Raw genomic sequence first — 15,222 nt, forward strand, 5'->3', positions numbered from 1 at the left:
AGTTCAAAGAAAACTAAAGTTTAGTCAGTTTGGCACACCTGCCAGTCCACAACAGGTGACGCTGAGCACAACGCCGTGGAAATCCATCACGTGCATTAGCGGGTCCAGACACTGTTAGCTTTGAACTTTGGTCTGCGTGTGGCAGCTGATAAGGTTACAAAAATGTATAAAGGTCACGCTGGTCTTTGATCGTCGGTGATGTTCTTGAGCCGTAAAAACGTACGTCTGTGCGTCCTATATCAACACGAAAGAGCTTATTTGAAGTGCAGTAGTCATTGTTGATATGCTAGCTGTAAAACCTTTGCTAAAGAGTTTGGTCAAATCTACATGTGTGCAAATAGACAATCAGTGAATAACACTGTAGGCCTCCCCATGGGTGACTGACCTGTACCTACACAGCGTCACTAAACCAACGAAGAAAAAACTTTAAATTAAAATCATTAAAATTATACTTTAAATCAAGCGTGTGTGCAGTTTAGTTATCAGGTATTAATGCACAATTTTGAACCCAGCATTACATTTATATGTTATTGAATAATCTTCAAGGTCACTAAAATGTATACATTAATGCATTTAATCTGACTTGTACACTTTCTTAAAAGAAATATCTGATACTGCACTTCAGTCAGCACAGAAACTGTCTCAGTAAGGCCTCTGACACTGGACTCATCTCTGTGCTTGTCCTGCCAGACTTCACTGCAGCATTCAGTACTGTTGAGCATAATATTTCAGTACACACATTAAAGTATGCTTTCCACGCTTGTCCCATTTTCTTCTGTCTTGTATCTCTTCAGAGTGCACAGTGCCTTGAAACATGATGAACCATAACGTGGCTGACCTCCCCAGCGGCCCACTCGATGTCTACAGGAACAAAGCCTCCTTCAACTGGAAGGACATGGTCCGCTTTATAGATGGAGAAGACGTATATCTATTCAAGGTAACATCACAGGCTGTACTCATGGCATTGTGTATTAAACAGCGTTTGCGTAAGATCAGGAAAATCATATGGTAAACCTAAACTGTTGTAACTTGCCACTGAGAAGTCAAGAGATTTTCACTTAGAGCATAGACAGGATGATATATTTACATCCTTCCCTTTAACTATTGCGTTTTCACTTCTCTTAGAATAAATCATCACACTTCTCCATGATTCTGCTTCTGAGCTATTGACCAACATACAGATGGATTTCACTTTGTCTTACTCTGTCTGGTCATTTCCACATTATAGCAACATGTGTTCAGGACACTGGAGAACGACCCTCTGTTTGCCCGTCAGCCTGGTGAAGATGTCCCCATGGAGAAAAAGAGAGAGTTGAACTTTCTGAGGTATCTACTTGGTAAACTACAGCTGAAGTGATGTAGCACCTGTCGTGTCCTCTGTTCTGTAAGTCGGTACTTTCTAAAGACAATAAAACTCCATATGAAAATTCACAGAATGAAGCAGCTGCTTCGGTACAACTTTGTCACCAAGGAAGAGGCGATGGCCAATCCCTGGAAAGCGATGTACCTTGACGACTGTCTGGGCATGTATGACTTGGCCATGGTTGCTAAGTTCTTCCTCAGCCTGGGGGTAATTGTGTTTGAGTAAAATGTCCTCACACAGACACACAGAGTGCATGTTATATGAGATAACTTAAGATTGTGTTTCTGAGCAATGTTAAGACGGTTTATGACTTGCAATTGTTGCAAAGCAACATCTGTTTTCACTCTAAAACAAGCAACACTGTAATTTTAAACCATAGAACGTGTGGTTTGTTTGTTTGTTTGAATTTCCACAAACTTTAGGAAGTTTCTAGTTTTTGGATTGAGCCACTATTATTATTCTCCAGGATGCATTTACAAAACATCACCAAAAGGGTATTCTGCATAAAGATCGGTTGTGTTAAAAACAGTTTTTAATACTGGGGGAAAAGCTTTCGTTTGTTTAATATCTTCACATAGCTGTTATTATTTGTTTTTCTCTTTCATTGTGTCAATCAGTGAGTTAGATTCAAAACCTTTTACGTTTCAGATGTTTGGAGCAACTGTTGCCAACTCAGGGTCAAGCAGACATAAGAAATTTGTTGAAGACACTGAAGACATGAGGGTAAGACAGCGAATCCTGAGTAAGAGGAGAAAGGAGTCGACTGCTTACTATCTGCTATTGTGTTCATAAAACTTTTACATATGTGCTTATAGATCTTTGGATGCTTTGCATTGACTGAGTTGAGCCATGGCAGTAACACCAGAGCCATGAGGACCACGGCCAAGTATGACCCCTCTACTCAGGTCAGTACACTCTGAAAACACACACACAGACACACACAACCTTGCAGGCAGTCTTTATCTGGATGGGTTTTGTCATTCCTGGGAACTGCTGGAGACAACTTCCCATTCTTGGAGTTACTGCACCAAATGCTCAGAGTACCACAGGAACCACTTCCTGATTGATATCAGCCACTTTTTCCGTCTGCTGGTTGTACATGCCATGCAGGGGCTCTTCTTCCATGATGGTTCCACTTCTTGCTCTTCATCTTTCTTGGGTTTCTGCTGCCTGAGGAATTCACTAAACACATAATCGGATGTGGCCGTCTTCCTAATGTACTCATGGATCTGTGTAGTTTCATCTTGAAAAGTGTTTTTTACACACAGTAGTCCATGGCAACCTTACTTCGCCTTAGCGTGTAGTCTCAGGGTGCTTTGGAGTGAAACCCTTCGTGCATGCTGAGGTCCGGCTTGTCCTCCTTTGACTAGCTGATTATTCCCTGTTTTTGTTACCATCCGACTACACTGCTCATCTTCAAATGACATTCCAGTGTCATTGCTGTAGATCCTAGTGGTATGGATCAGTTAATCAATGTCTCGTTCACTCTTGGAGTACAGTCATCCATGTAGAGGAGGTATCCATAGCCAGATTTGATGACTTCACCGAAGGGGTTCAGGCTTATGAAGAACAGTGGGGAGAGAGCATCTCCTTGGTAGGTCGTGCACTTGATGCCACTTGCGCTATTAGCTTGAAGTTGGCCTCTAGTGTTGTTCTTCACATCCCCACTGTAGGTTCTGAGGGTCCCTTTGATCCTGTACAGAATTCCAGGATCCATGTGTGGAGCATTGAGTCATTGAATCATCTTGTAGTCAATACAGCCGGTGCACAGGTCGGTCAGTCTGGTCTTACAGTCTCGGGCTACTTCTGTCTACCAGTAGCTGCTGTTTCGTCTTTCGTTAGCCCTTCTGAGCATGTCTTTTCCATTAGCAGCTGGTTCATTTGTGCTGCCAGGTGCTCATGGAGTACAGTTTGCTTCTTCAGCCAGTGGGTTTGGATCATCAGGGCCTGGTGTTATCCAGCTGTTCATGCTGAAGACTCTTTCTTGGATGTTTGCCACTGTGATGGTTACTGGATCCTTTTCAGGAGGTTGCTGTGGTCTGCTCTTATGGTCACTAAGCGTTATTAAGTAACGTCCTTCTCCCATATGGTCTTCCAGTATTGCTCCGTCTCCAGGATTGGTAGGTATTTTCTCATACTGCTTCTTCTACTGCTGATCTGATCGAGCAGTCTTGGTTTGGTGGTTGCCTGGAAAATGGCATTTGTCTGACTGCACTGTGATTATGGTGTGGGGCTCTGCCCTGTAGACCCAGTCCAGTTCAATTCAATTTTATTTATATAGTGGCAAATCACAACGACAGTCGCCTGAAGGCATTTAATACTGTAAGATAAAGACCTTACAATAATACAGAAACCCCCAAAATCAGACACCCCTAATGAGCAAGCACTGTGGCAACAGTGGGAAGGAAAAACTCCCTTTTACAGCTACACCCTCCAGAAATGTTTCATCTGGGCTCTTATCTAGAAGTTGCTAAGCTTTCTCTTCCACTTCCAACCAACAACATTACATTTTAAGACTTTTATATAAGTTTTTTGAAGTTGTGAGCTTAATTTTAACTGTCGACTTTTGGCCGTTTCATGCGATCATGTCATAAGATAATGAAATAAAATAAAATTTTAATTTAAAATTATGAGGGCATTTGAGAGAGCACCCCTTAGGTCATACAAAGTCTCTAATAGCTGACTTTTACTTTGACTAATGGAGGATCACATGGAGGAATTTTAATTTCTCCTCACTTGAACTGATTTCTGTTTCTCTTCTGTAGGAGTTTGTGATCAACTCTCCGGACTTTGAGGCTGCAAAGTTCTGGGTGGGGAACCTGGGAAAGACTGCTACCCATGCTTTGGTGTATGCTCAGCTCTACACACCTGATCAGGTGTGCCACGGACTGCACTCTTTTGTTGTGCCGGTGAGTTCTGGTGAATTTGAATATCTTTAAAGAAATGGCTGCTTGCATCACAAGGTACAAGGCAACTATTAGTAGGGATGGGTACCGGTATCCGGTGCTATGATGGCACCGGTTCTGACATAAACGGCAGTAACCAGACCGAAAAGCAGCGCACATTTCGGTGCTTTTTTTTCTGAGCTGTGATACACTTTAGATTCTAGCCAATCATTTTACGTTTCCAAGGATAGTAGGCGGGTCCAGGTACGTACGTTATTTTAGAGCAGAGCTACAGATTAAAAATGCCCAAGGCGAAGCGGTCAAAAGTCTGGCTGTACTTCACAGCAAAAGATGCAACCTTTTTTTTTTCTTTAAAAGCCGAGAAATGCACTGTATTCGATAGCTTGCTGCGAGACCTCACACTGAGCACATCTACTGTGGGTGTGGTGCCTGTTATTGGTCCCGGAGTTAGCAACATCCCCCAAAAACCCGAAGAGTAGAGTCCTGGCTCCTAGCCCTGCCAGTGTAGCAGAAATGATGACGGATGATGATGGCATCAACAGCCGTTCTTCTCTGGGTGAGTAGCTTAATGTTGTTCGTGTGTAGTTTACGTTGAGTAGGCTAACCACGTTATTACATTAATGTATGGTGAACTAGCAATCATCATCATAGCTAGATGCGGCTGTCTTCTTGTTTGATGGCAGATACTCCCTTCACCCTGGCCAAAAAGGCTAAAATGATCAAAGAAAAAGTGAAAAACAGTTAAACATGAGAGGCTTTGTATTTTTTCCATTGATTAAGCACTGCTTCCAGCCAAGAGTGATACCATATATGCCCCATAGCTGCAGAAAAGGCTAACATTGTTATCTTTTTACAAAAAAAACAGCTGAACATGAGAGGTTTTTGGACCAATTTTGTGTTCTCCATTCTTTAAGCACCGGTTTGAGCACCGTTTAAGCACCGGCACCGTTTCAAAAGTACCGGTTTGGCACCGGTATCGGATAAAACCTAAACGATACCCATCCCTAACTATTAGCAAGTCCAAGAGCATTTGTGTTGTCAGGTAGCTATTGAAATAAGGCCATCCACTCCAACAGTGTTTAGAGCCATAGGAGACCTCACAGCTAAGTTTCTAGTAACTGATAGGGATGTGAAGCTCAATACTGCTGTTTTGACACTGTGTCGAGCTTCTGAAGTGCTGATGTTTCCAAACAGTGTGGTTCAAATCATCCAGGTCACGTGACTCAGAGCGAACTAGATTTCGGTGCGCTTCAGCCGAGGATGATTTAACTGATGGACGTGCATGAAATGGACTGTTACACTTGATCAGAATTAGACCCTATAAACAAATGTTTCTTTTTATAAAGAAGGGAAAAATTACAGTTTTTCATTTAAATATAATTTTTTTTTTAACTTTTTATTTTATACTTTTTCCAATTTTATAGTACATGCAAACAAAAACATGAAAAAAAAGAAGATATATATATATATATAAAGGACACCCAATCTGTGGAAGAGGGGAAAAGGGAGGGAAAAAAACAAAAAAACAAAAAAACAAACAAAAAAACAACAACAACAACGAGGAGAGGTCCCTGCCCTATGGGGCTGAGTGAGTCTTATAAGCTATCCATTTTGTCCACTGTTTTTGGTGTTTGTCAGATTTCAGTCTCAAAGTGTAGGTCATTTTCTCCATTGTCTATATGTCCTCGATTACATCAGTCCATTCTTCCAATTTTAAAGGGTCACTTTTCAGCCAGTTTTTTGTTATTACCTTTTTGCTTGACAACAACATAATTTTAAACAAGTAATGGTCCTCCTTTCTTACATTTTCCCATATTCCAAAATACATTACTCGTGCCTCACACAGCACGTCATACCCCAGCACTTTCGTCATTGTTACCGCAATGCTTTCCCAGTAAGATTTGATATTTTTACACTTCCAAAACACATGAGAATGATTGGCGTCCCAGTCTCCACATAATCTCCAGCATTGTTGGGGTGTTTTCAGCTGCTTGCTTTTGATATAAGGAGTAATAAAGAACCTAATCACATTTTTCCAGCCATATTCTCTCCATCGTCGAGAGCTAGTGGAATTATGCTGTGTGAGACATACGGATCGCCAGTCATCCTCTGACAGCTCAAGATGTAATTCCGATTCCCACTTTTGTTTGATATCTAATGTTTCATTCCTATTCAAATTTTGCAGGCCATTATATAATTTCGATAAAATTCTTGATGAAGGATTTTTATATGCACCTGTTATTACTTCTATTATATGGCTTCCTTCTCTCAAGAACTTCTTCCTAATTTCTGTATTGTAAAAATGTCTTAATTGAAAATACCTAAATAAATCTGATTTATCCAGTCCAAATTGTCTCTGTAGATTCTCGAAGGATTTGAATGTTGTCCCGTCTATTAATGTACACATTGCTGTAATTCCTTTATTGACCCATCTTAAAAATGTACTATCCCATTGTCCACTTTGGAATTTTCGAGAATATGCAGGCCAAATCAGCAATTTACAGTCTTCTATAATTCTATATTTCTTCACTATAATCCACCAGAGTTTAATAGTGAATTCAGTAATGAGATTTGTGTTCGTAGACTGGAGATGTAATTTATAAATATAATTTTAAATTAATTAAAAAGAAAAGTTAACACATGCCAGCTACCAGCTTTACTTGACAGTGTGTAGAGGAAACCTGGTGACATGAGCTCCTAGAAAGTTCTGAGGGCTGTGAGCAAGCTAACAAAAACCTGTGGTTATACTTAATATTATCATTTATGTTTTATTGTATTGAGTTTTTGTGAGCAACACAAATGTTAACAGAGGGAGGATTTTGCTGAAGCACTCTGTTCATTACTGGTGATGGGAATTGATAAGAATGTAGCGATTCTGATGCCATCATCATCATCAGTTTGATACCTTATCTGTTCTCTTATCAATTCTCACTGGGTTCTTGTTCACTTTGTTTTGAGAGTCACCGCCGTTGCTAAGCAGCAGGAAAGAAATGACAGTCATGCAGATTAACTGTGGGTCAGATGTGTGTCCACGGTTGTTGAGGTGTTTACCTTCTTTGTTGTACGGAACCCCTCCAAAAAAATAAAAAAATTGTGTCCACAAAATACTACTTCGTGCCCTCGAAATAGTATAACGTGCCCATGAAATACTTATTTGTGGCCAGAAAATACTATTTTGAGGGCACGAAATAGGTATAACGTGTGCACGAAATGCTAATTTGTGGGCACGAATTGGGTATCACATGGCAACGAATTACGCATTTGTGGCAACGAAATAGATAACGTGTGCACACCATATTGATACAATTCCGGGACAGCTGCGTAGAGACATAAGCATAAGAATAGGCTAAACCTATTCACCATGGCCAGAGACGGTATGATTGAGTTTTATTAGGCTGGGAATGAGCTACAAATGCATTTTGAAAAGCCTGCAATGCAAGGAACCATTTTTACGGAGAGACATTTAAACAGGATATTAAGATAAGATAAGATAACCTTTATTAGTCCCACATGTGGGAAATTTGTTTTGTCAAAGCAGGAAGTGGACAGTGCAAAAGTTATATAGCAATTATTATTATTGAGAGCCCAGTTGCTTTACAGACGTAAGTACGACCTGGACGCCGGGATAGATTTTATTGTCAACCAACTGCAAGGGTCTGGGAAGGATCACGGTTATCGGTCAAGTGTTTCATGCCCACAAATTAGCATTTCGTGCGCACGTTATACTTATTTCGTGCCCTTAAAATACTATTTCGAGGGCACGAAATAGTATTTTGTGGCCAGAATTTATTTATTTTTTGGACCATGTCATCAGAGGGGCTCCGTATTGTTGTGATTAGAGTTGTTAATTAAAAAAGCCATTATTACACGTTTCACAGAACACTTCACTTAAAAGTAATGCAGTATGATACTTAATTACTCTGGGAAAAGGTTATTTATTATACTACTTGTTACATTAGTTGCAAGTTGCTCTGTAAAAAAGCTAACAATAAAAAATAACAACGAGGCTACAACTCCACACACCAGCACATCTCTAAGGTCTTTGTCTTAGTAGAATTCAAAGCTGACTGCAAAAAGAAAAGATGGCTGCTGGGCTCAGCATTCATTCAGCTTTCACTCTGTGTTCTTAGCTAGCTTTGCGTTAGCATGCTCTATTGGCAGATGCTAGCAAAGAATCTAAGTTGTGTGAGGAACATTCTGCGGTTGTTTCTGTCCTGCATGCAGTTTCCCACTTTACCGTTTATCTCATCCTTTTGTGCAATAAATGTAAATGTTGCTATTTTCCTCCTCTGACCTGCAGACTGAAATCAGCTGATTGTAGTGCGAGTGCTAGAACTGACAAGTGGGATTGATAGGCAGACTAAAATTCCAAGGAATTAGACTACTGGGAACTGGTTTTCTCAATTCCCATCCCTGTTCATTACAGTTGCAACAGGCTCAATATTTTCTTGCCTTGTTTGTGCGGGGATTTCTCCAAAGTGTGTGGTGGTCACCATTATTGACAGTCTGGTGGAATAAGTAGCTTTGTTAGGAATTGTGCTGGACTTGTCTGTGTTACGGTTTCACAGATTGTCACGGGGTTGCAATAGCCAAATTGGCCAGCAGGTGTCACTGTGGAGATGCGATTCAGATTGTTTTGAAACCTCCGTACACGCCTCGCTCTGCCCATCACTAGTACCTGATCATTTTTCAAGCTCAGATGGCGTCCCTCAAGTAACTTTTTTTTCAGCTGCACCACAGCAGATATCTCCGTCTCACCCCGTCCCAAGCATCCTCTTGTTACAGCAGCCCTCTACACGTCTTCCCTTACTGGAGGACATGTAAATCTTTTCTGTGGTTCCTCTTTTCCTGCTGCTTGCATGTCTGTCTAATTTTGTCTCCAGAATGCTTGACCTGTGCTGTCTCTCTAATTTATGTCATTTCTAATTTGGTCCATTCTCTTCACTCTCAATAAAGAAACCTTAGTATCTTCCACTCTGCCACCTCCAGCTTGTCATCCTGTCAGCAGGTCTCACTTCCACCAGATAAACCTTTCCTTTTCACTCTTACTGCTATTCTTCTGTCACAAATCCTCATGTCAACCTACCCTGCCTGGACTCTCTGCTATCGCTCACTTGTGCGCTGTGCATAACCTACAACATGGGCTGCACGGCCCTTACAGAAAGGAAGATGCATACAAAAGACTATTTATTTTAAATAAAATGGTGTGTTATTTTCATTATTTCTTAAAAATGACAACTGTCTGAAAAGACTTGAGAACACCACGATTTCTAAAAGCGTTAGAAATCATGTATGATCAGCAGAGTTGGTCAAATAAAGTCATACTGCAGGTATCTTATACTGTGTGTTATTTTCAGATGTTTGTGTAGATTTGTGTATTTGACACACAGCCAGTTAAGCTGTAATCACTCTGCTCCAGGTGAGAGATCCCAAGACCCTGCTGGCTTTGCCTGGTGTGCTGGTCGGAGACATGGGGAAGAAGCTGGGTCAGAACGGAATGGATAATGGGTAGGTGACTGCAAATGCTGCATTTGTAAAATAAGATGGAAAACACAAGCAAATGAAGACATGATGCCCTTGATGTTGTGGAAATATGTTCTCCCTGGCTATTGCAGTCAGAGACATGTCAGAGACATGTGTTGGTGTGCTGGAATGGTACACACAGTGTTTCAGAGTATTGAACGAACATTACAGTTCTCTTCATGAATCTTTTTAACCACACATTTGACATTTAGACTGTATGACTGTGTCTTAGGGGTGGGCAGTATTATGGATGTTTATATTAATAATTTTATCCAAAGAAGTTTCCTCAGGTGGTTCTGGAAATAAAGGAAATCGACTCTTTACAAAGTGGAGAATTTGTAAATACCGTAAAAAATGCTCCAGAGGAACATTAAACTGCTTCAGGAGCTGCGTGAATGAGGTAAAAAGGTCTTTGATATTTCTAAGTCCATTACTTTCCCATTATTTAAAGGCAGAGTCCATCATGGAGGGTGGGAACATGTGATTTGAGCTGATAGGTGCTTTAATTGACATTAAGTGTAACCCCAACCTTTTCCTACATTGCACCCAGATTCTGAGTGAGTAATACAACAAAGGGTTAGTTGTACAGTTCTAATGGAAGAGCTGGACTCAACAAAGCTCATAGGCACGTTTGACTCAATGACTCAATTTGGAGCCAAGCTGGAGTCTCTGTAGTTAAACTACTCATCCAGTACAGCATATTTCAAATATTTGCTTCCCAATAATAAGACTGAAAGTTTGGCCTAGTTCTCTGCATGAAATCCTTGTGAATTCGTGGACTTTTGCCATTCCAAATAAATGCAGAGATATGCTTAGTCAGTGTTATAAAATACTTATTGGGTAAGTAGCATGTGATACATTGAAATAAATAAAGGAACTTGGGTCGTATGTTCATTTTGATAGAACTGATGTGGCCAGTTAATGGCAGTGGTAAACTGGTCCATCTCTGAAGATCTGTCTCAGTATTCTCAAGCAGCGCGACAAAGTTTCTTTCATAAAGACCTTTGTATGAGTGGGTAACCTTAACCCCCGATAGGACACATACTCTGATTTAACTTTAAATTGAAAATTTGAAAATGAAACCTTCCTGGCTACAGAGTTGACACAGAGAAGTTCACTTTTATGCAGGTTCAACTTGTAACCTTTTGCCAAAACATTCAAAAATGGCGAGAGCACGGGAAGAGATCATAAAGGCTCTGACATATACAACAGGAGGTCGTCAGCATATAAGGATATTTTGTGCTCCTGGTCAGCTCTGAAGATGCCCTTAATGCAATTGTCAGCTCGCAGCTTAATCACCAATGGATCAATTGATAACGCAAAAAGAAGAAGTTTTTTTCTTTATTCTACGTGTTCTGACCTGTCTCACCAATGTGACATTTGTGTGATGTATGTATGGCTGGAAGAGGTCCAATTTTGCTGCAGGCAACTGCAAGTGAAAAATAAATCATCCTCCTCGATTTCTCAGTTTTATCTGAATGTAGAAGCAGACGTCATTCAGGTCTTTTTGTCTTTAAGACATTGCTGTAGCGTAGCTAATTCTTGTCTTCTGGCTTCATGTAAAGGAAGGTTGGAGATTGGCCTATATTGTAATTAGCTAAGACAGCTGGGTCAAGCGATGGGTTTTAAGTAGTGATTTAACTATTGTCAGCTTGAAGGCTTGTGGTATGTAGCCAATGAATAGGTTGATCAAATTAAACACTTATGCATCAATGAAAGGTGGGACTTCTTTGAGCAGTCTTTTAGGAATGGGGTCTAAAAGATATGGTCATGTTTTAGAGCAGGTGTGTCCAACGCCAGGCCTCGAGGGTCGGTGTGCTGCAGGTTTTAGATGTCCTTGATCCAACACAGCTGATTTAAATGGCTAAATTACTTCCTCAACTCCTCAACTGAACCCTTGGATTAGTGAAAGTAATTGTTGAAGTTAATTCGATGATCAATTGGACAAAGAGTCTAAATGTCAGTGGTATTGAAAGTAGCTGTGCATAACTAAACATTTGGACCACTGAGCAGGAAAGTGCAGAAGGGACAGGTGAAGGTGCCTTGCTGCTAGTGAGTTGGCTACGAGCTAAGCTAAGCTGGTAAATCCAGCTACAACGTGAATGAATACTGTGAAAAAGCAGGTGATCGAACAAGATAAAACACATGAAGATTAGACTTATAAAATAAGGTGTTAGTTCACAAAAATACCACTATGTGTTGTAAAAGGAACAGTAAGTGATACTCTACTGCAGAGAGCCAATATCAAGTGAGAACGCCTCCCAGGAAGGGAAAGATCGGAGAGCTCTGAGGGCAAAAGTCCAATCATGTTTGTGTGTTTGCCCAGACCTTGTAATAACCAACAAAGCCTATCCACAGATATAACTAAACATCAGCACATAGGGGATAATAAACCATCGATGTGCTTCTGACCAAAGTCATTTAATGCTTCCAGTAAAGAGTAAGACTTTAAAATTACAAAATGTTGTTGTGTCCTTCTGCTACGCACTAATCACTTCAAGTCATCAGGAACTGATAGACATTGGCCTCAGTCTGAACCTGGACTTTACTTCGGATTGGATCCACAGTATCCCACCCGGGATTAGAAGACCATCAGACACTCCACAACATGTTGTTCTTAAAAAAGTATTTTCAGGGTTTTCCATTAGGTCATGGTACCTGATACCTGGTACTTTATAAGTAACTGTCCGCCCGTGATCCCTGAGGTTGACAAAAAGTATGGCTTTTTGTCAACCTCAGGGATCACGATTGAGCAGCTGGTCGACGTCCACCTTTTTTGTAGCGCTCGTGTCTCATATTAATTACATCGCAGGATGCTCGGACACGTTGCTATGACGACAACAACACACATTAGGTAGAACTGGATTGTGATGAAAAGATCAAAAGCCAGTCAATCCGAGCCAGGAATGTAACAAAGACTCCAGTTAGAGAAGGGGCGGTGGGCTCTGTGCTTACGTACTTCAGGACTGGTGCCATAACAGCATAATTATAGGTCACTGCTCACCGGACTTAGCACTGAATGGAGATGGCCAATAACTGTAGCCATACAGTGTGTACAGTAATCAAACAGAAACAAGCAGGTGATGAGAAACATTTAGCGTGGACACAGTAATTTTCAATAAATTTAAATATTTTCTTTGGTTAAATACCATATATATTATGTGGCATATTTATTAGGCATAAATATATAGATTTTTACATATCTTGGCAGATTTGTATCTGTTTTATATGATAAGGATTTTTATGACATTAATGAAAAACATAAAAAAAATTGATCCAGACACATTGGTGATGAGAATTTTGAAAAAACCCATTTATTCCTTGAGGTCCCTTTGGTTTTGGAGAATATGACCTAGACTTATTAACCACAGCTTGTGGGAATCACCCAATTCAGTGCCCTGCGCTATATTTTAAATAATAGAATATAATCCGGTGCCACCTGAGGGCCTAAAGATGATGGTCATCCAATATTGGATTGTTAATATAGTGTTAACAAAAGAAAACTGCTCCAGAATCTTTTGTTAACACTTTGTGCTGTAGATGATGATTCACAATTTTATTTTAACAGTATTCAGAAATTGTTCCACCTCTGCCCATCTTTACTTTCTGAGAAAATGTACCACCTCATTTTACAGTCTTTTGTTGCCTCCGACCCAACTTTTTTTTTCTTTTAAATGTGTTTGTGCCATCTTTCTTGAATTTGGGTTAATTTTTTTGATGATGATGATAACAACAACAATAAATATCTGCCTGACCTGCCTGCACACCAGAAACATTAGAATCCACTGAATGGCTCGCTCTTTGATGTGTAACCAATTCTTTTCTGTAACATTTGCATCTTTCTCTCACAACAGGTTTGCGATGTTCCACAATGTGAGAATCCCACGCGAGAACCTGCTGAATAAGACCGGAGATCTGACTCCTGATGGTCGCTACGTGACACCATTTAAGGTCTGTGCAGATTTCCAGTGGCAGCCAAAGAAGGCACTTCAAACTCAACAGCCTGATTTCCTGTGCCTTAGCTTTTTTAGATATAACCTTTAACCATATTCTAGAGAACAGTGGGTTTATTTCAGAGATGCTCCTTCTTTAAAGAACTAATTATTTATAAGTTATTGAAATTATAAGTTGTTAACAACACATATCAACAGCTTATGGAATAAGCTGGTCAGCACATGCTGGGTATCGTCACTGATTTCTCGAATCGATTAGATTCCGATGCGACTCAGCCCCGACTGTGTCCGTGCCGTTGGGTGACAAAGTCACATCTCACTGATTCTGATGTGTCGGCGGGTCCGCGCTTTGTGTTCACGTCTTTGTGCAGAATTTTCTGCTCTCATTTATTGTTTTAGCTGGTTGTTGAAATTTTGTGAGGTTTAACCTGAGATTCTGGCGTTTTGGGCAAAATAAATGTATATTAAAAAACTGATTCAGGATTTTAATGAATCTATATCCCGTTATCCAAGCCAGAATCGATTTTAATCGATAATCAAAACCCACCCCTATTATGGAAGCCTTCACAAAGATCTCCCTAACAAAGCCAACATCCTACCCTGCCTGATTTCTGCAATCAGGCTGCAATAATTCTGCCATCAGCAGACTGTGACACGGTGCTTAAAGGTCGATTCAATTCAAAGCTTCAGGCCGTCTCCTACAGCAGTGTTTCTGACCTTATTAATCACCTGAAATGTTTCGAACAAAGCGGCACATATTACTGGCATAAATATTCACGCACATGTGTATATTTCTGTCTGTGCCTGCCCAGCATTTGAATGGCATGTAGTTGCTGGGACTGCGGGATCGAGAAATGAATGAATTCACATTTAAGTTTTGATTTTGTAAGAACATTAGCAGTGCAGTTAAAACGCAATTCAACAATCCTGTCAAGGACCACACGACCATTTTATAAATAGCTAATAATAATAATATCTTTGCTTTGTTTTTTATCGTGCCTCATCAGTGTTTCTTTTGTGTCTTCCAGGACCCTAAAAAGCGTTTTGGGGCATCTCTTGGTGCCTTATCAGGGGGCAGAGTGTATATCACCAGGATGGCTCTTAACAACCTGAAGTTAGCTTTGACAGTGGCTATCCGCTTCTCAGCTGCCAGGAGGCAGTTTGGACCCAAAGACACAGAGGAAATCCCTGTTTTAGAGTACCAGTTACAGGTAATAATATAAGGTAACGTTTAGTGGGTAAAATAAGTTTCACCCAGTTTTCTAACTAAATATATTTGTGAAGGTGTTTTTGACATTTTCACTAGGTGTTGGGGACAACCCATTCAACTATGAATTAAGCTGACATGTGAAACAGGGAAAAGGTGTTGAACACATGAAGGAAGTGAGGTGCCAAATGCATGGAAAGTTAGGACACTGAAGCCTGACAGCTGCCACCTGTCAGTAATTAGAAGACAGCACTGCCACGATATCAATAT

General features: G+C 40.4%; 1 protein-coding gene across 1 annotated transcript in view; it reads left to right on the forward strand.

Moving 5' to 3' along the window:
• Positions 1–542: 542 nt before the first annotated feature.
• The window catches only part of LOC148105755 (peroxisomal acyl-coenzyme A oxidase 3-like), a 31,456-nt gene continuing 16,776 nt past the window's right edge, over positions 543–15,222 (forward strand). The window contains exons 1-9 of the mRNA XM_087837838.1: positions 543–937; positions 1,229–1,326; positions 1,435–1,570; positions 2,012–2,086; positions 2,179–2,268; positions 4,129–4,272; positions 9,689–9,777; positions 13,647–13,743; positions 14,774–14,956. Of these exons, the coding sequence (XP_087693964.1) occupies positions 815–937; positions 1,229–1,326; positions 1,435–1,570; positions 2,012–2,086; positions 2,179–2,268; positions 4,129–4,272; positions 9,689–9,777; positions 13,647–13,743; positions 14,774–14,956 (1,035 nt within the window). The 5' untranslated portion in view covers positions 543–814. The remainder of the gene's footprint in view (positions 938–1,228; positions 1,327–1,434; positions 1,571–2,011; positions 2,087–2,178; positions 2,269–4,128; positions 4,273–9,688; positions 9,778–13,646; positions 13,744–14,773; positions 14,957–15,222) is intronic.

The sequence above is a fragment of the Neolamprologus brichardi genome, chromosome 3 (genome assembly GCF_056152115.1).
Source record: "Neolamprologus brichardi isolate AB-2024 chromosome 3, ASM5615211v1, whole genome shotgun sequence".
Taxonomy (NCBI): domain Eukaryota; kingdom Metazoa; phylum Chordata; class Actinopteri; order Cichliformes; family Cichlidae; genus Neolamprologus; species Neolamprologus brichardi.